General features: G+C 38.7%; 1 protein-coding gene across 3 annotated transcripts; it reads right to left on the bottom strand.

Moving 5' to 3' along the window:
- Window positions 1–5: 5 nt before the first annotated feature.
- On the bottom strand, window positions 6–27,883 carry LOC100372226 (calcium channel flower homolog). 3 transcript variants are annotated; one of them, XM_006819090.3, is made up of 6 exons: window positions 27,579–27,883; window positions 25,427–25,499; window positions 4,278–4,403; window positions 3,557–3,664; window positions 546–688; window positions 6–35 (listed from the first exon to the last, which is right to left on the bottom strand). In XM_006819090.3, the coding sequence occupies exons 1-5, from the start codon at window positions 27,736–27,738 to the stop codon at window positions 586–588; spliced, it is 570 nt and encodes a 189-aa protein (XP_006819153.1). In that variant the 5' UTR covers window positions 27,739–27,883; the 3' UTR covers window positions 6–35; window positions 546–585. The 3 variants fall into 3 exon arrangements, with proteins under 3 accessions (XP_006819153.1, XP_077867146.1, XP_077867147.1); XM_078011020.2 differs by having other exon boundaries at window positions 560–688; XM_078011021.2 differs by having other exon boundaries at window positions 609–688.
- Between the last annotated feature and the right edge of the window lie 101 nt (window positions 27,884–27,984).

The raw sequence follows: 27,984 nt of genomic DNA, 5'->3' as shown, positions 1-27,984 counted from the left end.
GTCTCTTTTGCTGAGCTAATTTCACGCCATCTCCTCTGAAATTCAGAACAGATTTGAAAAGAAATTAGAAACATAATTGCACTACCATAAAATTTGAACAAACAAATTCTGATTTCCTTCCGAAATACATATGGGTGACGACAAATTTTAATTTTTAGATATAAAATTAAACAATATGCATATTGTCTGCATGGAAACTGGACTAATATATCAATATTAACACATGCTGGAAGCCTCCATCGATAGCCAAAATGACTGGGGTAAAGCAGCATCAGCAGTGATGTGATAATCATGTAGACCAGACCAGAACTAACCCAAACCCTTGCCTCTAAATTTTCCCAAATTCAAAAAGTCACCACAACTTAATAAACGTTATTGCAATCCAGCAATTATATTACATTCCAGCAGTAACAATACATGGTTTACCCACAATGCACTGTAGTCATGGCAACCAGGATGACACATCATTCACTTAACCTCACCCACCCATGAAATGCAAAAAAAAAAAAAAAAAAAAAAAAAAAAGACATTTATTGGTGATCTACCAGTGTGTACATGCCAATGATAATAAGATGCAGATGCAATCTATGGTACGTCCACTGGCTGACCTTGGTTGTCTACTAGAGTACGGGTCTCCATGGCAAACTGTTCTTGTTTCCGCATTTGTGCAACCTGTATGGCATCCCCTCTGAGGGTATGAGAGAGAAAAAGTGAAATGAACAAAAAAAATGAATGGCAATTACGCACATGAATTGAAATATAGTTTGAGTATAATCCAAGCATTACATAACACACTACGATTCAGCTAACTTAAAACTAGCTTATATGAAACCACTATGTATCTAAATTGCAGTAATCTGCCTAAATATGTTTCATATTAGTAACAAAGTTGAAATTATTAATGACAATGATACTCATTTTAAAAATTGAAATTTTTTTTTATGAAAAGACAAAGCCAGATAAGAGCCTGCTCGGCAGTTATGTAATGTTTTGACAGTGTTGTAACCTTGGTAACTTGACTGAATTGGTCATTATCCTGCTCCAGGATTCTTCCCAGGGCATTATAGTGTAGGGGTTCCCAACAGTTAAATTTTGGATAAACAATAGAACTATTTTTGCATAACAATGAATACAATACAATATTTTAACAATAACATATTGTTATGCAAATTGGCCGATACTTTATATATTTTTCTAGGGAGGGAGAACACAATCAGCTCATACAGAGCGGAAGAATTGAATACTAGTCTTGGGTTATTGGGTTGTACATCGTATAGCTATGCATACTGTAAAATACTTTATTTTTGCTGAAGAAATGATTCAGTGAAAATAAAATCCACTGAATATACCTATTTCCTATATTTTACATTGAACTCATCAATAATCAGTGAAAATAAATTCCAAAAGACACAACAAGTTTTTTCAGCGAAAATTAATTACAGTTAAAATAAAGTATTTTACAGTAAATAGATTCATTTATTGGGCAACAGTTTGGCACATGATTAGCTGCAAGGTTTTGTACAACTGCTCAGCAATTTCTGACCCACCAGGAGTAACACCCACTATAATTTAGCCTAGAAAAGCAATTACTACAATACATATCTAACAAATAAATGACATTTTTGCTGTTTAAAAGTATGCTCATATGCATACCAGGAATATTATACAAATACCAGATATCATAATCTGATTTAATTATACTTTTACTTTGTTCAGAGAGCCATAATTTATAGATGTATCAAAGTTAAACTCTGTAAAGCTCATACGTGATTGTGTATATGAAATTATTGTTGTTGTTTTATTGAAAATATACCTAGAAAATGAAAATTCTCATCAGTTAGAAGCAATGGCATTATAGATTAGATGATTTTACTTACACAGACTGAAATGAGATAATTAATATGCAAATTAGCTACTTAATATGCATGGGAATATAGCCATAAAACTAATCATGTTTGCACTATGTTCTAAATTTAATCAAAATCCGCTGGGAAGTAACTGCCTTGCACACACAGGAGCTAAAAATAGCTACCTGGTAGGTTTGCTATTTAAAGATGTAACTATTCATATACATGTAATTCAGTCTATAGTAGTGTTCATGCTACACAAAGTACGGGCTAAGATTTAAGCTGATTTAGGCTTATCTCATATATTTGCATTTCGGCTAGAAACAATTGTGTCCACGCACTGGGAGGGCCATTCCTTAGCATGTGCTAAGGGACGCCATCAGTTGGTGACCTTTGTTAAGCTGCTGTTTATGAAAAATCCATCCAATTTAGCTTGTATATCCTGGTGAGCATTTTTTCTGTTCCTCGGCAAGGAGTCCAACTGTCTCAAGATTTCGTCGTCTTTCCATATACTCAGTAAAGCTTTTGTCTCTTTGACACTATTTTTTGCAAGGAAACGAAGTTTTGTATAGAGCTCGGTTGCCATTTTGGAAAGGAGAAAGTTTCATATATTTGATCACATGCTTAATATTCACACCCAAAGGTTGCCACAGAGCCCTGGGCTAAGCATTCGCGCACACTTAAATAGCCCGTGCTCAGGGTCTGGACGAAGTCTTAAAATCGGGTCAGATTTTACCCGTACTTAGCATTCCTTAGCCCGTGCTAAGCGTTCATGCACGGTTTCTTAGCACAGGCTGAGGAATTTGATCTCTTAGCCCATGCTAAGGAGCTGTGCATGAACACAACTTATACATTTAATAAGTTTGTTGGCACTATAGTTTAACTAAGGTATGACCTCTAAACAGGCTTATAATTAAACTTCCTCATCAAATATCCTCTATCTGACTTAGGTATTAAGTCTATACATATGTAAATGAATGTGTCACGTGATTACTAATTACTCACAATCATATATCCAAACAGGAACCTTTGTTTTAGGTTTTGTGTCTGTTTCTGAGTGACTGTCAGTCATGTTTGTTGCCAAAAAATAAAAATGTTAACAGTTACTCAGGCATGCTATTATACTACACTGATTTATTCTGAATAGGCAACCATTTTGTTGTTTTCATATTTCTTTTGATATGATTAGTTTCATACGTATGTCATGCTTTTGTTTTCTTTTATATTAAGCCAAATACAAGGCGGCACTTGATATGTCAGTACATTGCACATCCACTGATATGTAATGCAAAAATGAATGAAAAATGTATTTGCTATACAACGTCCTGTAATCAAAATAAGTTGATTAAGATCTCGTTAACATGTACATGACACTCTGAATACATAATTATGACAAGCCTTCATCCTGCTACTATTTTTTTTTTTTTTAAATATTTTTTCTGCCAGGCAACAGTTCCGGACATTGAATGTCACTGTTGTCTCTCCTGTCTTTTTTTTATATGTGCAAATTGCAAGTGCTAGTGCTGATATCCTGCTACTATTTTTTTTTTTAATATTTTTTGTGCCAGGCGACAGATCCAGACATTGAATGTCACTGTTGACCCGCCTGTCTTTTTTGTATGTGCAAATTGCAAGTGCTAGTGCTGACATCCTGCTACTATTTTAAAAGACATATCACTAAAGAAGAAAATTGGTGGGTTCAAACTTACTTTTTGCCAATAGCCATGAGGCCATAGAGTGACCCAGTGACGAATACAAAACCTGATCCTAACATAGTTGTTAGTGAAAAACAAAACAACATAGGTATAATTGCTGATCTGGAATAAAACAAACAAAGAATACCAAATGAGTAGACGTACAATATACAGTGATATAGAGATATACTACAAACTTTGAAAACTTTGTAGCTGTGAGCATTTCACTGGCATATTAGCATAGATGTATATGCATAATTGAAAAATAATGGACGACCCACTACGCATAATGGCTGAGAGCAAACTCAAACTATACATACTGTAAAGCACATAATTTTCACTTAGAATTCATTTTTGCTGATGGAACAAGTCGGTGAAAATAAAATACCTTTTTTCTCTATTTTACATTTGATAATTTGTTATGGTAAACTGAAAAAAAAATCGCAGGTTTGAAAGGCAATGGTCGTCGCACTGAGTCCTATGGGACTCATAGCACTGGACACAGCATGTCTAAAATACATTGTCAATTTTGAACACATGCTATGTGGTGACCATCGCCCTTTAAAGTAACGACTTTTGTCTCCAGGAGAAATTATAATGATTGTTATTATCAAAGATTAATTAAGTTTGTCAGGAAAGTATAAAAGTACACGGTATAATTAAATTTTGAATGTCTCAGTGTTTCTGTATACATACATGTGTTATACTATAACTACAGACATACCCCGTTACTTACACTACATAAGCAACACCTCTTTGCCAGTAAGGCTTTCCATCAACCCAATTTGTAATTTTATCTACAAATTCCAACCACTGGCAGCAAATTGGTGCTTCAAATATCACTACTATGAAACCTAATAAACTAGAGAAAGAAAAAAAATGTCAATGTAATCATGTAACCTAGCATGTGATTGGTGATTAATTCTGAAATAGACCAATCAGAGAAGTTGTCTCAACAAAATAAGCATTGATACAATCTCATGAATATGGTCAATCCCCAGCATAAGATTAATTAAAGCAGAGTCAGAAATAAAGAAGTAACACGTGTTAAATTCAGACAAAGATTCCCAATATGTCACACCTGTCTGATGTTGCAGTACAATTAATCTGTAGCAGATGTTGATAAGCATACCATTATGGTAGCAAGCTGTGGCCATTATAAAACCGTGTTTGCATTAATATTGAAACAATCCTATCATTTTCTAACATTTATCATGATGTTGTAAAAAGGTAATCAGTCAAACCATGGAGGTGAAATGATTGTATGCAATAAAGAATGTGTTCCTGGTAACATTTAAAATAAAAATAGAGCAGGTACATCATTACCATACTAATCTTGTATTGTAGTCTCATTGTCTTTGCTGCTTCCAAGTTAATTCAGCAAAATAGTGATATGCATAATGTTGGTCTGTATAACTACTAATGTATATATGGCAACATTTTCAAGTGACATTTACATAATATGTTTAAAAGGAAATGAGAGCTCTTCAGTGGCCGCTTTCCAGAACTGTCCGGGTCAGTGCACAAAATCTATGCATAGCCTGGTTACCAGAAACAAAATCTATGCATAGCCTGGTTACCAGAAACAAAATCTAGGCATAGCCTGGTTACCAGAAACAAAATCTAGGAATAGCCTGGTTACCAGAAACAAAATCTATGCATAGCCTGGTTACCAGAAACAAAATCTATGCATAGCCTGGTTACCAGAAACAAAATCTAGGAATAGCCTGGTTACCAGAAACAAAATCTATGCATAGCCTGGTTACCAGAAGCAAAATCTAGCCACAGCCTGGTTACCAGAAACAAAATCTATGCATAGCCTGGTTACCAGAAACAAAATCTATGCATAGCCTGGTTACCAGAAACAAAATCTACGCATAGCCTGGTTACCAGAAACAAAATCTAGGAATAGCCTGGTTACCAGAAACAAAATCTAGGAATAGCCTGGTTACCAGAAACAAAATCTAGGAATAGCCTGGTTACCAGAAACAAAATCTAGGAATAGCCTGGTTACCAGAAACAAAATCTATGCATAGCCTGGTTACCAGAAACAAAATCTATGCATAGCCTGGTTACCAGAAACAAAATCTAGGAATAGCCTGGTTACCAGAAACAAAATATATGCATAGCCTGGTTACCAGAAACAAAAAATCTAGGAATAGCCTGGTTACCAGAAACAAAATCTATGCATAGCCTGGTTACCAGAAGCAAAATCTAGCCACAGCCTGGTTACCAGAAACAAAATCTAGACATAGCCTGGTTACCAGAAACAAAATCTAGGCATAGCCTGGTTACCAGAAACAAAATCTAGGCATAGCCTGGTTACCAGAAACAAAATCTATGCATAGCCTGGTTACCAGAAACAAAATCTATGCATAGCCTGGTTACCAGAAACAAAATCTAGGCATAGCCTGGTTACCAGAAACAAAATCTAGGAATAGCCTGGTTACCAGAAACAAAATCTAGGAATAGCCTGGTTACCAGAAACAAAATCTAGGAATAGCCTGGTTACCAGAAACAAAATCTAGGAATAGCCTGGTTACCAGAAACAAAATCTAGGAATAGCCTGGTTACCAGAAACAAAATCTAGGAATAGCCTGGTTACCAGAAACAAAATCTAGGAATAGCCTGGTTACCAGAAACAAAATCTATGCATAGCCTGGTTACCAGAAACAAAATCTATGCATAGCCTGGTTACCAGAAACAAAATCTATGCATAGCCTGGTTACCAGAAACAAAATCTACGCATAGCCTGGTTACCAGAAACAAAATCTAGGCATAGCCTGGTTACCAGAAACAAAATCTAGGAATAGCCTGGTAACCAGAAACAAAATCTATGCATAGCCTGGTTACCAGAAACAAAATCTATGCATAGCCTGGTTACCAGAAACAAAATCTATGCATAGCCTGGTTACCAGAAACAAAATCTACGCATAGCCTGGTTACCAGAAACAAAATCTAGGCATAGCCTGGTTACCAGAAACAAAATCTAGGAATAGCCTGGTTACCAGAAACAAAATCTACGCAGAGCCTGGTTACCAGAAACAAAATCTATGCATAGCCTGGTTACCAGAAACAAAATCTATGCATAGCCTGGTTACCAGAAACAAAATCTATGCATAGCCTGGTTACCAGAAACAAAATCTAGGAATAGCCTGGTTACCAGAAACAAAATCTAGGCATAGCCTGGTTACCAGAAACAAAATCTATGCATAGCCTGGTTACCAGAAACAAAATCTAGGCATAGCCTGGTTACCAGAAACAAAATCTAGGCATAGCCTGGTTACCAGAAACAAAATCTAGGCATAGCCTGGTTACCAGAAACAAAATCTATGCATAGCCTGGTTACCAGAAACAAAATCTATGCATAGCCTGGTTACCAGAAACAAAATCTATGCATAGCCTGGTTACGAGAAACAAAATCTATGCATAGCCTGGTTACCAGAAACAAAATCTAGGAATAGCCTGGTTACCAGAAACAAAATCTAGGCATAGCCTGGTTACCAGAAACAAAATCTAGGCATAGCCTGGTTACCAGAAACAAAATCTAGGCATAGCCTGGTTACCAGAAACAAAATCTATGCATAGCCTGGTTACCAGAAACAAAATCTATGCATAGCCTGGTTACCAGAAACAAAATCTATGCATAGCCTGGTTACCAGAAACAAAATCTAGGCATAGCCTGGTTACCAGAAACAAAATCTAGGAATAGCCTGGTTACCAGAAACAAAATCTATGCATAGCCTGGTTACCAGAAACAAAATCTATGCATAGCCTGGTTACCAGAAACAAAATCTAGGCATAGCCTGGTTACCAGAAACAAAATCTATGCATAGCCTGGTTACCAGAAACAAAATCTAGGCATAGCCTGGTTACCAGAAACAAAATCTAGGCATAGCCTGGTTACCAGAAACAAAATCTATGCATAGCCTGGTTACCAGAAACAAAATCTAGGCATAGCCTGGTTACCAGAAACAAAATCTAGGCATAGCCTGGTTACCAGAAACAAAATCTAGGAATAGCCTGGTTACCAGAAACAAAATCTAGGCATAGCCTGGTTACCAGAAACAAAATCTAGGCATAGCCTGGTTACCAGAAACAAAATCTAGGCATAGCCTGGTTACCAGAAACAAAATCTAGGCATAGCCTGGTTACCAGAAACAAAATCTATGCATAGCCTGGTTACCAGAAACAAAATCTAGGAATAGCCTGGTTACCAGAAACAAAATCTAGGAATAGCCTGGTTACCAGAAACAAAATCTAGGCATAGCCTGGTTACCAGAAACAAAATCTATGCATAGCCTGGTTACCAGAAACAAAATCTAGGAATAGCCTGGTTACCAGAAACAAAATCTATGCATAGCCTGGTTACCAGAAACAAAATCTAGGAATAGCCTGGATACCAGAAACAAAATCTAGGAATAGCCTGGTTACCAGAAACAAAATCTAGGAATAGCCTGGTTACCAGAAACAAAATCTAGGAATAGCCTGGTTACCAGAAACAAAATCTAGGAATAGCCTGGTTACCAGAAACAAAATCTAGGCATAGCCTGGTTACCAGAAACAAAATCTAGGCATAGCCTGGTTACCAGAAACAAAATCTATGCATAGCCTGGTTACCAGAAACAAAATCTAGGAATAGCCTGGTTACCAGAAACAAAATCTATGCATAGCCTGGTTACCAGAAGCAAAATCTAGCCACAGCCTGGTTACCAGAAACAAAATCTAGACATAGCCTGGTTACCAGAAACAAAATCTAGGCATAGCCTGGTTACCAGAAACAAAATCTAGGCATAGCCTGGTTACCAGAAACAAAATCTAGGCATAGCCTGGTTACCAGAAACAAAATCTATGCACAGCCTGGTTACCAGAAACAGAATCTAGGAATAGCCTGGTTACCAGAAACAAAATCTAGGAATAGCCTGGTTACCAGAAACAAAATCTAGACATAGCCTGGTTACCAGAAACAAAATCTAGGAATAGCCTGGTTACCAGAAACAAAATCTATGCATAGCCTGGTTACCAGAAACAAAATCTAGGAATAGCCTGGTTACCAGAAACAAAATCTAGGCATAGCCTGGTTACCAGAAACAAAATCTATGCATAGCCTGGTTACCAGAAACAAAATCTAGGAATAGCCTGGTTACCAGAAACAAAATCTAGGAATAGCCTGGTTACCAGAAACAAAATCTATGCATAGCCTGGTTACCAGAAACAAAATCTATGCATAGCCTGGTTACCAGAAACAAAATCTAGGAATAGCCTGGTTACCAGAAACAAAATCTATGCATAGCCTGGTTACCAGAAACAAAATCTATGCATAGCCTGGTTACCAGAAACAAAATCTAGGAATAGCCTGGTTACCAGAAACAAAATCTAGGCATAGCCTGGTTACCAGAAACAAAATCTAGGAATAGCCTGGTTACCAGAAACAAAATCTAGGAATAGCCTGGTTACCAGAAACAAAATCTATGCATAGCCTGGTTACCAGAAACAAAATCTAGGCATAGCCTGGTTACCAGAAACAAAATCTAGGCATAGCCTGGTTACCAGAAACAAAATCTAGGCATAGCCTGGTTACCAGAAACAAAATCTATGCATAGCCAGGTTACCAGAAACAAAATCTAGGAATAGCCTGGTTACCAGAAACAAAATCTATGCATAGCCTGGTTACCAGAAGCAAAATCTAGCCACAGCCTGGTTACCAGAAACAAAATCTAGACATAGCCTGGTTACCAGAAACAAAATCTAGGCATAGCCTGGTTACCAGAAACAAAATCTAGGCATAGCCTGGTTACCAGAAACAAAATCTAGGCATAGCCTGGTTACCAGAAACAAAATCTATGCACAGCCTGGTTACCAGAAACAGAATCTAGGAATAGCCTGGTTACCAGAAACAAAATCTAGGAATAGCCTGGTTACCAGAAACAAAATCTAGGCATAGCCTGGTTACCAGAAACAAAATCTAGGAATAGCCTGGTTACCAGAAACAAAATCTATGCATAGCCTGGTTACCAGAAACAAAATCTAAGAATAGCCTGGTTACCAGAAACAAAATCTAGGCATAGCCTGGTTACCAGAAACAAAATCTATGCATAGCCTGGTTACCAGAAACAAAATCTATGCATAGCCTGGTTACCAGAAACAAAATCTAGGAATAGCCTGGTTACCAGAAACAAAATCTATGCATAGCCTGGTTACCAGAAACAAAATCTATGCATAGCCTGGTTACCAGAAACAAAATCTAGGCATAGCCTGGTTACCAGAAACAAAATCTAGGCATAGCCTGGTTACCAGAAACAAAATCTATGCATAGCCTGGTTACCAGAAACAAAATCTAGGCATAGCCTGGTTACCAGAAACAAAATCTAGGAATAGCCTGGTTACCAGAAACAAAATCTAGGCATAGCCTGGTTACCAGAAACAAAATCTAGGAATAGCCTGGTTACCAGAAACAAAATCTAGGAATAGCCTGGTTACCAGAAACAAAATCTATGCATAGCCTGGTTACCAGAAACAAAATCTAGGCATAGCCTGGTTACCAGAAACAAAATCTAGGCATAGCCTGGTTACCAGAAACAAAATCTAGGCATAGCCTGGTTACCAGAAACAAAATCTATGCATAGCCAGGTTACCAGAAACAAAATCTAGGAATAGCCTGGTTACCAGAAACAAAATCTATGCATAGCCTGGTTACCAGAAGCAAAATCTAGCCACAGCCTGGTTACCAGAAACAAAATCTAGACATAGCCTGGTTACCAGAAACAAAATCTAGGCATAGCCTGGTTACCAGAAACAAAATCTAGGCATAGCCTGGTTACCAGAAACAAAATCTAGGCATAGCCTGGTTACCAGAAACAAAATCTATGCACAGCCTGGTTACCAGAAACAAAATCTATGCACAGCCTGGTTACCAGAAACAGAATCTAGGAATAGCCTGGTTACCAGAAACAAAATCTAGGAATAGCCTGGTTACCAGAAACAAAATCTAGGCATAGCCTGGTTACCAGAAACAAAATCTAGGAATAGCCTGGTTACCAGAAACAAAATCTATGCATAGCCTGGTTACCAGAAACAAAATCTAAGAATAGCCTGGTTACCAGAAACAAAATCTAGGCATAGCCTGGTTACCAGAAACAAAATCTATGCATAGCCTGGTTACCAGAAACAAAATCTATGCATAGCCTGGTTACCAGAAACAAAATCTAGGAATAGCCTGGTTACCAGAAACAAAATCTATGCATAGCCTGGTTACCAGAAACAAAATCTATGCATAGCCTGGTTACCAGAAGCAAAATCTAGGCATAGCCTGGTTACCAGAAACAAAATCTATGCATAGCCTGGTTACCAGAAACAAAATCTATGCATAGCCTGGTTACCAGAAACAAAATCTACGCATAGCCTGGTTACCAGAAACAAAATCTAGGAATAGCCTGGTTACCAGAAACAAAATCTAGGAATAGCCTGGTTACCAGAAACAAAATCTAGGAATAGCCTGGTTACCAGAAACAAAATCTAGGAATAGCCTGGTTACCAGAAACAAAATCTATGCATAGCCTGGTTACCAGAAACAAAATCTATGCATAGCCTGGTTACCAGAAACAAAATCTAGGAATAGCCTGGTTACCAGAAACAAAATATATGCATAGCCTGGTTACCAGAAACAAAATCTAGGAATAGCCTGGTTACCAGAAACAAAATCTATGCATAGCCTGGTTACCAGAAGCAAAATCTAGCCACAGCCTGGTTACCAGAAACAAAATCTAGACATAGCCTGGTTACCAGAAACAAAATCTAGGCATAGCCTGGTTACCAGAAACAAAATCTAGGCATAGCCTGGTTACCAGAAACAAAATCTATGCATAGCCTGGTTACCAGAAACAAAATCTATGCATAGCCTGGTTACCAGAAACAAAATCTAGGCATAGCCTGGTTACCAGAAACAAAATCTAGGAATAGCCTGGTTACCAGAAACAAAATCTAGGAATAGCCTGGTTACCAGAAACAAAATCTAGGCATAGCCTGGTTACCAGAAACAAAATCTAGGAATAGCCTGGTTACCAGAAACAAAATCTAGGAATAGCCTGGTTACCAGAAACAAAATCTAGGAATAGCCTGGTTACCAGAAACAAAATCTAGGAATAGCCTGGTTACCAGAAACAAAATCTATGCATAGCCTGGTTACCAGAAACAAAATCTATGCATAGCCTGGTTACCAGAAACAAAATCTATGCATAGCCTGGTTACCAGAAACAAAATCTACGCATAGCCTGGTTACCAGAAACAAAATCTAGGCATAGCCTGGTTACCAGAAACAAAATCTAGGAATAGCCTGGTAACCAGAAACAAAATCTATGCATAGCCTGGTTACCAGAAACAAAATCTATGCATAGCCTGGTTACCAGAAACAAAATCTATGCATAGCCTGGTTACCAGAAACAAAATCTATGCATAGCCTGGTTACCAGAAACAAAATCTAGGCATAGCCTGGTTACCAGAAACAAAATCTAGGAATAGCCTGGTTACCAGAAACAAAATCTACGCAGAGCCTGGTTACCAGAAACAAAATCTATGCATAGCCTGGTTACCAGAAACAAAATCTATGCATAGCCTGGTTACCAGAAACAAAATCTATGCATAGCCTGGTTACCAGAAACAAAATCTAGGAATAGCCTGGTTACCAGAAACAAAATCTAGGCATAGCCTGGTTACCAGAAACAAAATCTATGCATAGCCTGGTTACCAGAAACAAAATCTAGGCATAGCCTGGTTACCAGAAACAAAATCTAGGCATAGCCTGGTTACCAGAAACAAAATCTAGGCATAGCCTGGTTACCAGAAACAAAATCTATGCATAGCCTGGTTACCAGAAACAAAATCTATGCATAGCCTGGTTACCAGAAACAAAATCTATGCATAGCCTGGTTACGAGAAACAAAATCTATGCATAGCCTGGTTACCAGAAACAAAATCTAGGAATAGCCTGGTTACCAGAAACAAAATCTAGGCATAGCCTGGTTACCAGAAACAAAATCTAGGCATAGCCTGGTTACCAGAAACAAAATCTAGGCATAGCCTGGTTACCAGAAACAAAATCTATGCATAGCCTGGTTACCAGAAACAAAATCTATGCATAGCCTGGTTACCAGAAACAAAATCTATGCATAGCCTGGTTACCAGAAACAAAATCTAGGCATAGCCTGGTTACCAGAAACAAAATCTAGGAATAGCCTGGTTACCAGAAACAAAATCTATGCATAGCCTGGTTACCAGAAACAAAATCTATGCATAGCCTGGTTACCAGAAACAAAATCTAGGCATAGCCTGGTTACCAGAAACAAAATCTATGCATAGCCTGGTTACCAGAAACAAAATCTAGGCATAGCCTGGTTACCAGAAACAAAATCTAGGCATAGCCTGGTTACCAGAAACAAAATCTATGCATAGCCTGGTTACCAGAAACAAAATCTATGCATAGCCTGGTTACCAGAAACAAAATCTAGGCATAGCCTGGTTACCAGAAACAAAATCTAGGAATAGCCTGGTTACCAGAAACAAAATCTAGGCATAGCCTGGTTACCAGAAACAAAATCTAGGCATAGCCTGGTTACCAGAAACAAAATCTAGGCATAGCCTGGTTACCAGAAACAAAATCTAGGCATAGCCTGGTTACCAGAAACAAAATCTATGCATAGCCTGGTTACCAGAAACAAAATCTAGGAATAGCCTGGTTACCAGAAACAAAATCTAGGAATAGCCTGGTTACCAGAAACAAAATCTAGGCATAGCCTGGTTACCAGAAACAAAATCTATGCATAGCCTGGTTACCAGAAACAAAATCTAGGAATAGCCTGGTTACCAGAAACAAAATCTATGCATAGCCTGGTTACCAGAAACAAAATCTAGGAATAGCCTGGATACCAGAAACAAAATCTAGGAATAGCCTGGTTACCAGAAACAAAATCTAGGAATAGCCTGGTTACCAGAAACAAAATCTAGGAATAGCCTGGTTACCAGAAACAAAATCTAGGAATAGCCTGGTTACCAGAAACAAAATCTAGGCATAGCCTGGTTACCAGAAACAAAATCTAGGCATAGCCTGGTTACCAGAAACAAAATCTATGCATAGCCTGGTTACCAGAAACAAAATCTAGGAATAGCCTGGTTACCAGAAACAAAATCTATGCATAGCCTGGTTACCAGAAGCAAAATCTAGCCACAGCCTGGTTACCAGAAACAAAATCTAGACATAGCCTGGTTACCAGAAACAAAATCTAGGCATAGCCTGGTTACCAGAAACAAAATCTAGGCATAGCCTGGTTACCAGAAACAAAATCTAGGCATAGCCTGGTTACCAGAAACAAAATCTATGCACAGCCTGGTTACCAGAAACAGAATCTAGGAATAGCCTGGTTACCAGAAACAAAATCTAGGAATAGCCTGGTTACCAGAAACAAAATCTAGACATAGCCTGGTTACCAGAAACAAAATCTAGGAATAGCCTGGTTACCAGAAACAAAATCTATGCATAGCCTGGTTACCAGAAACAAAATCTAGGAATAGCCTGGTTACCAGAAACAAAATCTAGGCATAGCCTGGTTACCAGAAACAAAATCTATGCATAGCCTGGTTACCAGAAACAAAATCTAGGAATAGCCTGGTTACCAGAAACAAAATCTAGGAATAGCCTGGTTACCAGAAACAAAATCTATGCATAGCCTGGTTACCAGAAACAAAATCTATGCATAGCCTGGTTACCAGAAACAAAATCTAGGAATAGCCTGGTTACCAGAAACAAAATCTATGCATAGCCTGGTTACCAGAAACAAAATCTATGCATAGCCTGGTTACCAGAAACAAAATCTAGGAATAGCCTGGTTACCAGAAACAAAATCTAGGCATAGCCTGGTTACCAGAAACAAAATCTAGGAATAGCCTGGTTACCAGAAACAAAATCTAGGAATAGCCTGGTTACCAGAAACAAAATCTATGCATAGCCTGGTTACCAGAAACAAAATCTAGGCATAGCCTGGTTACCAGAAACAAAATCTAGGCATAGCCTGGTTACCAGAAACAAAATCTAGGCATAGCCTGGTTACCAGAAACAAAATCTATGCATAGCCAGGTTACCAGAAACAAAATCTAGGAATAGCCTGGTTACCAGAAACAAAATCTATGCATAGCCTGGTTACCAGAAGCAAAATCTAGCCACAGCCTGGTTACCAGAAACAAAATCTAGACATAGCCTGGTTACCAGAAACAAAATCTAGGCATAGCCTGGTTACCAGAAACAAAATCTAGGCATAGCCTGGTTACCAGAAACAAAATCTAGGCATAGCCTGGTTACCAGAAACAAAATCTATGCACAGCCTGGTTACCAGAAACAGAATCTAGGAATAGCCTGGTTACCAGAAACAAAATCTAGGAATAGCCTGGTTACCAGAAACAAAATCTAGGCATAGCCTGGTTACCAGAAACAAAATCTAGGAATAGCCTGGTTACCAGAAACAAAATCTATGCATAGCCTGGTTACCAGAAACAAAATCTATGCATAGCCTGGTTACCAGAAACAAAATCTAAGAATAGCCTGGTTACCAGAAACAAAATCTAGGCATAGCCTGGTTACCAGAAACAAAATCTATGCATAGCCTGGTTACCAGAAACAAAATCTATGCATAGCCTGGTTACCAGAAACAAAATCTAGGAATAGCCTGGTTACCAGAAACAAAATCTATGCATAGCCTGGTTACCAGAAACAAAATCTATGCATAGCCTGGTTACCAGAAACAAAATCTAGGCATAGCCTGGTTACCAGAAACAAAATTTAGGCATAGCCTGGTTACCAGAAACAAAATCTAGGCATAGCCTGGTTACCAGAAACAAAATCTATGCATAGCCTGGTTACCAGAAACAAAATCTAGGCATAGCCTGGTTACCAGAAACAAAATCTAGGAATAGCCTGGTTACCAGAAACAAAATCTAGGCATAGCCTGGTTACCAGAAACAAAATCTAGGAATAGCCTGGTTACCAGAAACAAAATCTAGGAATAGCCTGGTTACCAGAAACAAAATCTATGCATAGCCTGGTTACCAGAAACAAAATCTAGGCATAGCCTGGTTACCAGAAACAAAATCTAGGCATAGCCTGGTTACCAGAAACAAAATCTAGGCATAGCCTGGTTACCAGAAACAAAATCTATGCATAGCCAGGTTACCAGAAACAAAATCTAGGAATAGCCTGGTTACCAGAAACAAAATCTATGCATAGCCTGGTTACCAGAAGCAAAATCTAGCCACAGCCTGGTTACCAGAAACAAAATCTAGACATAGCCTGGTTACCAGAAACAAAATCTAGGCATAGCCTGGTTACCAGAAACAAAATCTAGGCATAGCCTGGTTACCAGAAACAAAATCTAGGCATAGCCTGGTTACCAGAAACAAAATCTATGCACAGCCTGGTTACCAGAAACAAAATCTATGCACAGCCTGGTTACCAGAAACAGAATCTAGGAATAGCCTGGTTACCAGAAACAAAATCTAGGAATAGCCTGGTTACCAGAAACAAAATCTAGGCATAGCCTGGTTACCAGAAACAAAATCTAGGAATAGCCTGGTTACCAGAAACAAAATCTATGCATAGCCTGGTTACCAGAAACAAAATCTAAGAATAGCCTGGTTACCAGAAACAAAATCTAGGCATAGCCTGGTTACCAGAAACAAAATCTATGCATAGCCTGGTTACCAGAAACAAAATCTATGCATAGCCTGGTTACCAGAAACAAAATCTAGGAATAGCCTGGTTACCAGAAACAAAATCTATGCATAGCCTGGTTACCAGAAACAAAATCTATGCATAGCCTGGTTACCAGAAACAAAATCTAGGCATAGCCTGGTTACCAGAAACAAAATCTAGGCATAGCCTGGTTACCAGAAACAAAATCTATGCATAGCCTGGTTACCAGAAACAAAATCTAGGCATAGCCTGGTTACCAGAAACAAAATCTAGGAATAGCCTGGTTACCAGAAACAAAATCTAGGCATAGCCTGGTTACCAGAAACAAAATCTAGGCATAGCCTGGTTACCAGAAGAAAAATCTAGGAATAGCCTGGTTACCAGAAACAAAATCTAGGCATAGCCTGGTTACCAGAAACAAAATCTAGGCATAGCCTGGTTACCAGAAGAAAAATCTAGGCATAGCCTGGTTACCAGAAACAAAATCTAGGCATAGCCTGGTTACCAGAAACAAAATCTAGGAATAGCCTGGTTACCAGAAACAAAATCTAGGAATAGCCTGGTTACCAGAAACAAAATCTAGGAATAGCCTGGTTACCAGAAACAAAATCTATGCATAGCCTGGTTACCAGAAACAAAATCTATGCATAGCCTGGTTACCAGAAACAAAATCTAGGCATAGCCTGGTTACCAGAAACAAAATCTAGGCATAGCCTGGTTACCAGAAACAAAATCTAAAAATAGCCTGGTTACCAGAAACAAAATCTAGGCATAGCCTGGTTACCAGAAGAAAAATCTAGGCATAGCCTGGTTACCAGAAACAAAATCTAGGCATAGCCTGGTTACCAGAAACAAAATCTAGGCATAGCCTGGTTACCAGAAACAAAATCTATGCATAGCCTGGTTACCAGAAACAAAATCTATGCATAGCCTGGTTACCAGAAACAAAATCTATGCATAGCCTGGTTACCAGAAACAAAATCTAGGCATAGCCTGGTTACCAGAAACAAAATCTATGCATAGCCTGGTTACCAGAAACAAAATCTAGGCATAGCCTGGTTACCAGAAACAAAATCTAGGAATAGCCTGGTTACCAGAAACAAAATCTAGGCATAGCCTGGTTACCAGAAACAAAATCTAGGCATAGCCTGGTTACCAGAAACAAAACCTAGGCATAGCCTGGTTACCAGAAACAATCTATGCATAGCCTGGTTACCAGAAACAAAATCTATGCATAGCCTGGTTACCAGAAACAAAATCTAGGCATAGCCTGGTTACCAGAAACAAAATCTAGGAATAGCCTGGTTACCAGAAACAAAATCTAGGAATAGCCTGGTTACCAGAAACAAAATCTAGGCATAGCCTGGTTACCAGAAACAAAATCTATGCATAGCCTGGTTACCAGAAACAAAATCTAGGAATAGCCTGGTTACCAGAAACAAAATCTAGGAATAGCCTGGTTACCAGAAACAAAATCTACGCATAGCCTGGTTACCAGAAACAAAATCTATGCATAGCCTGGTTACCAGAAACAAAATCTAGGAATAGCCTGGTTACCAGAAACAAAATCTAGGAATAGCCTGGTTACCAGAAACAAAATCTAGGCATAGCCTGGTTACCAGAAACAAAATCTATGCATAGCCTGGTTACCAGAAACAAAATCTAGGCATAGCCTGGTTACCAGAAACAAAATCTAGGCATAGCCTGGTTACCAGAAACAAAATCTAGGCATAGCCTGGTTACCAGAAACAAAATCTAGGAATAGCCTGGTTACCAGAAACAAAATCTAGGCATAGCCTGGTTACCAGAAACAAAATCTATGCATAGCCTGGTTACCAGAAACAAAATCTAGGCATAGCCTGGTTACCAGAAACAAAATCTATGCATAGCCTGGTTACCAGAAACAAAATCTAGGAATAGCCTGGTTACCAGAAACAAAATCTAGGCATAGCCTGGTTACCAGAAACAAAATCTAGGAATAGCCTGGTTACCAGAAACAAAATCTACGCATAGCCTGGTTACCAGAAACAAAATCTATGCATAGCCTGGTTACCAGAAACAAAATCTAGGAATAGCCTGGTTACCAGAAACAAAATCTAGGAATAGCCTGGTTACCAGAAACAAAATCTAGGCATAGCCTGGTTACCAGAAACAAAATCTACGCATAGCCTGGTTACCAGAAACAAAATCTAGGAATAGCCTGGTTACCAGAAACAAAATCTAGGAATAGCCTGGTTACCAGAAACAAAATCTAGGAATAGCCTGGTTACCAGAAACAAAATCTAGGCATAGCCTGGTTACCAGAAACAAAATCTAGGAATAGCCTGGTTACCAGAAACAAAATCTATGCATAGCCTGGTTACCAGAAACAAAATCTAGGCATAGCCTGGTTACCAGAAACAAAATCTAGGCATAGCCTGGTTACCAGAAACAAAATCTAGGAATAGCCTGGTTACCAGAAACAAAATCTAGGAATAGCCTGGTTACCAGAAACAAAATCTAGGCATAGCCTGGTTACCAGAAACAAAATCTAGGAATAGCCTGGTTACCAGAAACAAAATCTATGCATAGCCTGGTTACCAGAAACAAAATCTAGGAATAGCCTGGTTACCAGAAACAAAATCTAGGAATAGCCTGGTTACCAGAAACAAAATCTAGGAATAGCCTGGTTACCAGAAACAAAATCTAGGAATAGCCTGGTTACCAGAAACAAAATCTAGGAATAGCCTGGTTACCAGAAACAAAATCTAGGAATAGCCTGGTTACCAGAAACAAAATCTAGGCATAGCCTGGTTACCAGAAACAAAATCTAGGAATAGCCTGGTTACCAGAAACAAAATCTAGGAATAGCCTGGTTACCAGAAACAAAATCTATGCATAGCCTGGTTACCAGAAACAAAATCTAGGCATAGCCTGGTTACCAGAAACAAAATCTAGGCATAGCCTGGTTACCAGAAACAAAATCTAGGCATAGCCTGGTTACCAGAAACAAAATCTATGCATAGCCTGGTTACCAGAAACAAAATCTAGGAATAGCCTGGTCACCAGAAACAAAATCTATGCATAGCCTGGTTACCAGAAGCAAAATCTAGCCACAGCCTGGTTACCCGAAACAAAATCTAGACATAGCCTGGTTACCAGAAACAAAATCTAGGCATAGCCTGGTTACCAGAAACAAAATCTAGGCATAGCCTGGTTACCAGAAACAAAATCTAGGCATAGCCTGGTTACCAGAAACAAAATCTAGGCATAGCCTGGTTACCAGAAACAAAATCTATGCACAGCCTGGTTACCAGAAACAGAATCTAGGAATAGCCTGGTTACCAGAAACAAAATCTAGGAATAGCCTGGTTACCAGAAACAAAATCTAGGCATAGCCTGGTTACCAGAAACAAAATCTAGGAATAGCCTGGTTACCAGAAACAAAATCTATGCATAGCCTGGTTACCAGAAACAAAATCTAGGAATAGCCTGGTTACCAGAAACAAAATCTAGGCATAGCCTGGTTACCAGAAACAAAATCTATGCATAGCCTGGTTACCAGAAACAAAATCTATGCATAGCCTGGTTACCAGAAACAAAATCTAGGAATAGCCTGGTTACCAGAAACAAAATCTATGCATAGCCTGGTTACCAGAAACAAAATCTATGCATAGCCTGGTTACCAGAAACAAAATCTAGGCATAGCCTGGTTACCAGAAACAAAATCTATGCATAGCCTGGTTACCAGAAACAAAATCTAGGCATAGCCTGGTTACCAGAAACAAAATCTAGGAATAGCCTGGTTACCAGAAACAAAATCTAGGCATAGCCTGGTTACCAGAAACAAAATCTAGGCATAGCCTGGTTACCAGAAGAAAAATCTAGGAATAGCCTGGTTACCAGAAACAAAATCTAGGCATAGCCTGGTTACCAGAAGAAAAATCTAGGCATAGCCTGGTTACCAGAAACAAAATCTAGGCATAGCCTGGTTACCAGAAACAAAATCTAGGCATAGCCTGGTTACCAGAAACAAAATCTAGGAATAGCCTGGTTACCAGAAACAAAATCTAGGAATAGCCTGGTTACCAGAAACAAAATCTAGGAATAGCCTGGTTACCAGAAACAAAATCTATGCATAGATTGGTTACCAGAAACAAAATCTATGCATAGCCTGGTTACCAGAAACAAAATCTAGGCATAGCCTGGTTACCAGAAACAAAATCTAGGCATAGCCTGGTTACCAGAAACAAAATCTAGGCATAGCCTGGTTACCAGAAACAAAATCTAGGAATAGCCTGGTTACCAGAAACAAAATCTAGGCATAGCCTGGTTACCAGAAGAAAAATCTAGGCATAGCCTGGTTACCAGAAACAAAATCTAGGCATAGCTTGGTTACCAGAAACAAAATCTATGCATAGCCTGGTTACCAGAAACAAAATCTAGGCATAGCCTGGTTACCAGAAACAATCTATGCATAGCCTGGTTACCAGAAACAAAATCTAGGCATAGCCTGGTTACCAGAAACAAAATCTAGGCATAGCCTGGTTACCAGAAACAAAATCTAGGAATAGCCTGGTTACCAGAAACAAAATCTAGGCATAGCCTGGTTACCAGAAACAAAATCTAGGCATAGCCTGGTTACCAGAAACAAAACCTAGGCATAGCCTGGTTACCAGAAACAAAATCTATGCATAGCCTGGTTACCAGAAACAAAATCTATGCATAGCCTGGTTACCAGAAACAAAATCTAGGCATAGCCTGGTTACCAGAAACAAAATCTAGGAATAGCCTGGTTACCAGAAACAAAATCTAGGAATAGCCTGGTTACCAGAAACAAAATCTAGGCATAGCCTGGTTACCAGAAACAAAATCTATGCATAGCCTGGTTACCAGAAACAAAATCTAGGAATAGCCTGGTTACCAGAAACAAAATCTAGGAATAGCCTGGTTACCAGAAACAAAATCTAGGCATAGCCTGGTTACCAGAAACAAAATCTAGGCATAGCCTGGTTACCAGAAACAAAATCTATGCACAGCCTGGTTACCAGAAACAGAATCTAGGAATAGCCTGGTTACCAGAAACAAAATCTAGGAATAGCCTGGTTACCAGAAACAAAATCTAGGCATAGCCTGGTTACCAGAAACAAAATCTAGGAATAGCCTGGTTACCAGAAACAAAATCTATGCATAGCCTGGTTACCAGAAACAAAATCTAGGAATAGCCTGGTTACCAGAAACAAAATCTAGGCATAGCCTGGTTACCAGAAACAAAATCTATGCATAGCCTGGTTACCAGAAACAAAATCTATGCATAGCCTGGTTACCAGAAACAAAATCTAGGAATAGCCTGGTTACCAGAAACAAAATCTATGCATAGCCTGGTTACCAGAAACAAAATCTATGCATAGCCTGGTTACCAGAAACAAAATCTAGGCATAGCCTGGTTACCAGAAACAAAATCTATGCATAGCCTGGTTACCAGAAACAAAATCTAGGCATAGCCTGGTTACCAGAAACAAAATCTAGGAATAGCCTGGTTACCAGAAACAAAATCTAGGCATAGCCTGGTTACCAGAAACAAAATCTAGGCATAGCCTGGTTACCAGAAGAAAAATCTAGGAATAGCCTGGTTACCAGAAACAAAATCTAGGAATAGCCTGGTTACCAGAAACAAAATCTAGGCATAGCCTGGTTACCAGAAGAAAAATCTAGGCATAGCCTGGTTACCAGAAACAAAATCTAGGCATAGCCTGGTTACCAGAAACAAAATCTAGGCATAGCCTGGTTACCAGAAACAAAATCTAGGAATAGCCTGGTTACCAGAAACAAAATCTAGGAATAGCCTGGTTACCAGAAACAAAATCTAGGAATAGCCTGGTTACCAGAAACAAAATCTATGCATAGATTGGTTACCAGAAACAAAATCTATGCATAGCCTGGTTACCAGAAACAAAATCTAGGCATAGCCTGGTTACCAGAAACAAAATCTAGGCATAGCCTGGTTACCAGAAACAAAATCTAGGCATAGCCTGGTTACCAGAAACAAAATCTAGGAATAGCCTGGTTACCAGAAACAAAATCTAGGCATAGCCTGGTTACCAGAAGAAAAATCTAGGCATAGCCTGGTTACCAGAAACAAAATCTAGGCATAGCTTGGTTACCAGAAACAAAATCTATGCATAGCCTGGTTACCAGAAACAAAATCTAGGCATAGCCTGGTTACCAGAAACAATCTATGCATAGCCTGGTTACCAGAAACAAAATCTAGGCATAGCCTGGTTACCAGAAACAAAATCTAGGCATAGCCTGGTTACCAGAAACAAAATCTAGGAATAGCCTGGTTACCAGAAACAAAATCTAGGCATAGCCTGGTTACCAGAAACAAAATCTAGGCATAGCCTGGTTACCAGAAACAAAACCTAGGCATAGCCTGGTTACCAGAAACAAAATCTATGCATAGCCTGGTTACCAGAAACAAAATCTATGCATAGCCTGGTTACCAGAAACAAAATCTAGGCATAGCCTGGTTACCAGAAACAAAATCTAGGAATAGCCTGGTTACCAGAAACAAAATCTAGGAATAGCCTGGTTACCAGAAACAAAATCTAGGCATAGCCTGGTTACCAGAAACAAAATCTATGCATAGCCTGGTTACCAGAAACAAAATCTAGGAATAGCCTGGTTACCAGAAACAAAATCTAGGAATAGCCTGGTTACCAGAAACAAAATCTACGCATAGCCTGGTTACCAGAAACAAAATCTATGCATAGCCTGGTTACCAGAAACAAAATCTAGGAATAGCCTGGTTACCAGAAACAAAATCTAGGAATAGCCTGGTTACCAGAAACAAAATCTAGGCATAGCCTGGTTACCAGAAACAAAATCTATGCATAGCCTGGTTACCAGAAACAAAATCTAGGCATAGCCTGGTTACCAGAAACAAAATCTAGGAATAGCCTGGTTACCAGAAACAAAATCTAGGCATAGCCTGGTTACCAGAAACAAAATCTAGGAATAGCCTGGTTACCAGAAACAAAATCTAGGCATAGCCTGGTTACCAGAAACAAAATCTATGCATAGCCTGGTTACCAGAAACAAAATCTAGGCATAGCCTGGTTACCAGAAACAAAATCTATGCATAGCCTGGTTACCAGAAACAAAATCTAGGAATAGCCTGGTTACCAGAAACAAAATCTAGGCATAGCCTGGTTACCAGAAACAAAATCTAGGAATAGCCTGGTTACCAGAAACAAAATCTACGCATAGCCTGGTTACCAGAAACAAAATCTATGCATAGCCTGGTTACCAGAAACAAAATCTAGGAATAGCCTGGTTACCAGAAACAAAATCTAGGAATAGCCTGGTTACCAGAAACAAAATCTAGGCATAGCCTGGTTACCAGAAACAAAATCTATGCATAGCCTGGTTACCAGAAACAAAATCTAGGAATAGCCTGGTTACCAGAAACAAAATCTAGGAATAGCCTGGTTACCAGAAACAAAATCTAGGAATAGCCTGGTTACCAGAAACAAAATCTAGGCATAGCCTGGTTGCCAGAAACAAAATCTAGGAATAGCCTGGTTACCAGAAACAAAATCTATGCATAGCCTGGTTACCAGAAACAAAATCTAGGCATAGCCTGGTTACCAGAAACAAAATCTAGGCATAGCCTGGTTACCAGAAACAAAATCTAGGCATAGCCTGGTTACCAGAAACAAAATCTAGGCATAGCCTGGTTACCAGAAACAAAATCTAGGAATAGCCTGGTTACCAGAAACAAAATCTAGGAATAGCCTGGTTACCAGAAACAAAATCTAGGCATAGCCTGGTTACCAGAAACAAAATCTAGGAATAGCCTGGTTACCAGAAACAAAATCTAGGAATAGCCTGGTTACCAGAAACAAAATCTAGGAATAGCCTGGTTACCAGAAACAAAATCTAGGAATAGCCTGGTTACCAGAAACAAAATCTAGGCATAGCCTGGTTACCAGAAACAAAATCTAGGAATAGCCTGGTTACCAGAAACAAAATCTAGGAATAGCCTGGTTACCAGAAACAAAATCTATGCATAGCCTGGTTACCAGAAACAAAATCTAGGCATAGCCTGGTTACCAGAAACAAAATCTAGGCATAGCCTGGTTACCAGAAACAAAATCTAGACATAGCCTGGTTACCAGAAACAAAATCTAGGCATAGCCTGGTTACCAGAAACAAAATCTAGGCATAGCCTGGTTACCAGAAACAAAATCTATGCATAGCCTGGTTACCAGAAACAAAATCTAGGCATAGCCTGGTTACCAGAAACAAAATCTATGCATAGCCTGGTTACCAGAAACAAAATCTATGCATAGCCTGGTTACCAGAAACAAAATCTAGGAATAGCCTGGTTACCAGAAACAAAATCTAGGAATAGCCTGGTTACCAGAAACAAAATCTATGCATAGCCTGGTTACCAGAAACAAAATCTAGGAATAGCCTGGTTACCAGAAACAAAATCTATGCATAGCCTGGTTACCAGAAACAAAATCTAGGCATAGCCTGGTTACCAGAAACAAAATCTAGGCATAGCCTGGTTACCAGAAACAAAATCTAGGCATAGCCTGGTTACCAGAAACAAAATCTAGGCATAGCCTGGTTACCAGAAACAAAATCTAGGAATAGCCTGGTTACCAGAAACAAAATCTAGGAATAGCCTGGTTACCAGAAACAAAATCTAGGAATAGCCTGGTTACCAGAAACAAAATCTAGGAATAGCCTGGTTACCAGAAACAAAATCTATGCATAGCCTGGTTACCAGAAACAAAATCTAGGCATAGCCTGGTTACCAGAAACAAAATCTAGGAATAGCCTGGTTACCAGAAACAAAATCTAGGAATAGCCTGGTTACCAGAAACAAAATCTATGCATAGCCTGGTTACCAGAAACAAAATCTAGGCATAGCCTGGTTACCAGAAACAAAATCTATGCATAGCCTGGTTACCAGAAACAAAATCTAGGAATAGCCTGGTTACCAGAAACAAAATCTATGCATAGCCTGGTTACCAGAAGCAAAATCTAGGCATAGCCTGGTTACCAGAAGCAAAATCTAGCCACAGCCTGGTTACCAGAAACATTTATTTTATTTGTCCTAAATGGCAGGTAAATGGTAGAATATATAAATTAAAACTTACATCATTAATAATCCGGCTACTAAACACAGTGGAGTAAACGTTACACATCTCCACAAACCAAATACCATACAAACTGAAAGACGTAAAATAACAGCATTTAAATTGTATAAAAACATTTACAGATTGCTAGACTTGGTCACAGTTATCTTAAACAATGGTAAAATGAAATTTAAGCAATAATGTGGGAAAATTCACGTTCTACGTCCAAGTTTAAATTCTTTATTTTTTAATCTTAATTCAAAAAAGACTGATGAAATTGCGGGGGAGAAAAAGATGAAAAATAATTCTATATAAAATGATTAATATCATTTTACTATTTTTATTTATTTGAAATAAAACCAGTTATTAAAGGGTGATGCATTCAAATAGGTCCCATAATATGCATAGCAATGTATGTATATGCAAGTGGGTGAAATTAGAAAACTTAATTCATGTGACTGCAGTTACCACCATACTTTAAATAATTGAATTGGTTTTACTGTCACAGTCAGCTGAGAACAAATGTTCATAATTTACAAAGGTACATTCTTAAATTTCTAATTTGAAGTTAGAACTGGATCCATGGCATTGTTAGAGTGGGTGATTCATATTCAGTCGTTGTCTTCCTGCTCAAACACAACCATGAATCCTCCGGGGTTTCGGTAAGAGCCGACTGCCAGCCATATCGCCTGCTATAAGCCCAAATTGGCTGTCTACTCTCTGCCCCGACCGCCTACGTCGGTCTTGCTGCAGCGCTGAGAGCCTTTTTTTTTGGCCTGATGTTACAGGATTATGGCCTGCTATTAAATGCATTTGTGAAACCCCTGAATCTTGCTAACTAAATAAGGTGGATGCACAGGAAATTGATGCACATTGTTTTGGATCAAACAGATGAACCAAACATAAGTGAGTAACTGCTAGAATCTTGATTTACCCATAAAAACCTCAATTACAACTATAATGTTATGCAATTTGCATGAATTCTTGTGTCATGTATCTGGTTTTACAACAGAAAAATTCACAGGGGTGTTTGAAATTAAATGTAAACTTGATAACACCCACTCTGACAATGCTGTGGATCCAGGGCTAATTTGAACTGAACCATAGAACTATCGTCATATGTGTTCTCTGAATGTAATAAAGTTTTTTTCCCAGCATTTCCAGCCCTACACTTTTCTGCCACATAGAAGGAGGACTTTTCAGCCATGAGCGTATTTACAACATACCAATTGAATGTTTTCATCTAGTATTCATAGGTATGGTATATTTTTCCCCAGTTATTATTATATTTCGTTGCTCAGATATAGTGGTCATTATATAGGCAAACCTCAAGATTTTTTATAGGTACTGGGTATTGAAAAGTTAAACGTCTTGTGCTGGAGACCTTGTGATGTAACAGTACGATTTTACTTAAAGGGTTATAGTCGTCGAACCACGCATGTACAACATTTGTTTTGATAATATTGATTTGCTCACAATCAAATGTTCTCTTCTAAAAGAAATCTTTAGCGCATGGGTTGACCTGGGCGCGACATGCACTAATTACCGCTGGTGACTCTTACCTTCCAGTCACCAAAGGAATCACCTAATTAAAGCTTGTAACATCTCAGTTTGTACTCATTGGTCTATGCAACAGTCAAAGTCGCCATCTTCGTTTATATATACAAGACACATATCTCTCGACGACTACCGCCTTTCAACCATTTGGGGAAACATTGATCGGTACATTATAAAACATATGCGATGCTGAAACGTATGGGGACAAAATGCTGATTGAGTTTCAAGGCCAAAAGCTACACTGTAAATTGTATTCTGTATACAAATTGTACATACAGTAATTGTTGACGTCATACGTTATTTTAGGGAAACCTCAGACCACTTGAACACAGTTTAAGGTTACGGTCTCTTTTAGTAACCGTGATTTTAAAAAAAATCTCATGTTTTACTTAATGTAATATTTGATTTTTTGACTTTCGAGTCTCGTACCTTGAAACGCATATATAAGTATACGAGTCTAGACTGACGATAATAAAAAAAACAATTCATTTATTTTCCGGGTCATCGAAAAGTTGGTTCACACAGATGAGTGTCGCTGTTATTTACGCCTGTATATGAAATGGTTACTGATTGAGACCAATTCTTGGAGTTAGTTGTAGACTAATGGTATACTTACGAAGACCACTCAATGTTCCGATTACTCGCACAAGTATACGAAACCACCATGATACCTGCTGGTCTTGCTGTTGTTTCTGTGGAGGGGGTGTCGTTGACTCATCTACCTGCATTTCAGTCGTTCCCGGGTTGTCGCTAAATTCACCTACTGAAGAGTTCATAGTTTTAAAAATATACTAAATTGATTAACTAAATCATAAGCGCGAAACTCCTCGATGAGTTCGCGAAAATTGTATGGCTAGTGGAACAGAGAGTGGTTCGCGAAATCAACAAATATATCAAACGGTTCTGGACATAAATGGGCAGTCGACGTGGAAAGCCTCGTTTTAGATCGAACTTTGACCGATGTACTTGCGAGGGAATAGCGCCACCAAGCGATAAGATTAACCAATTTTCCAAATCTGTAT

Source organism: Saccoglossus kowalevskii, chromosome 17, assembly GCF_978046115.1.
Source record: "Saccoglossus kowalevskii chromosome 17, keSacKowa6.1, whole genome shotgun sequence".
In the NCBI taxonomy this organism is placed as follows: Eukaryota; Metazoa; Hemichordata; class Enteropneusta; family Harrimaniidae; genus Saccoglossus; species Saccoglossus kowalevskii.
The sequence above is the reverse complement of the archived record's forward strand: the minus strand, read 5'-3'. Positions and strand labels throughout refer to the sequence as shown.

What these genes read in the sequence shown, in the direction of transcription:
- LOC100372226 (XM_006819090.3), bottom strand. Translation starts at nt 27,738, where the DNA reads ATGAACTCTTCAGTAGGTGAATTTAGCGACAACCCGGGAACGACTGAA. An exon ending in CGGAACATTGAGTGGTCTTC is followed by an intron (nt 25,500 to 27,578) that starts GTAAGTATACCA and finishes TACGTCTTTCAG; the next exon opens with TTTGTATGGTATTTGGTTTG. An exon ending in GTAGCCGGATTATTAATGAT is followed by an intron (nt 4,404 to 25,426) that starts GTAAGTTTTAAT and finishes TTCTTTCTCTAG; the next exon opens with TTTATTAGGTTTCATAGTAG.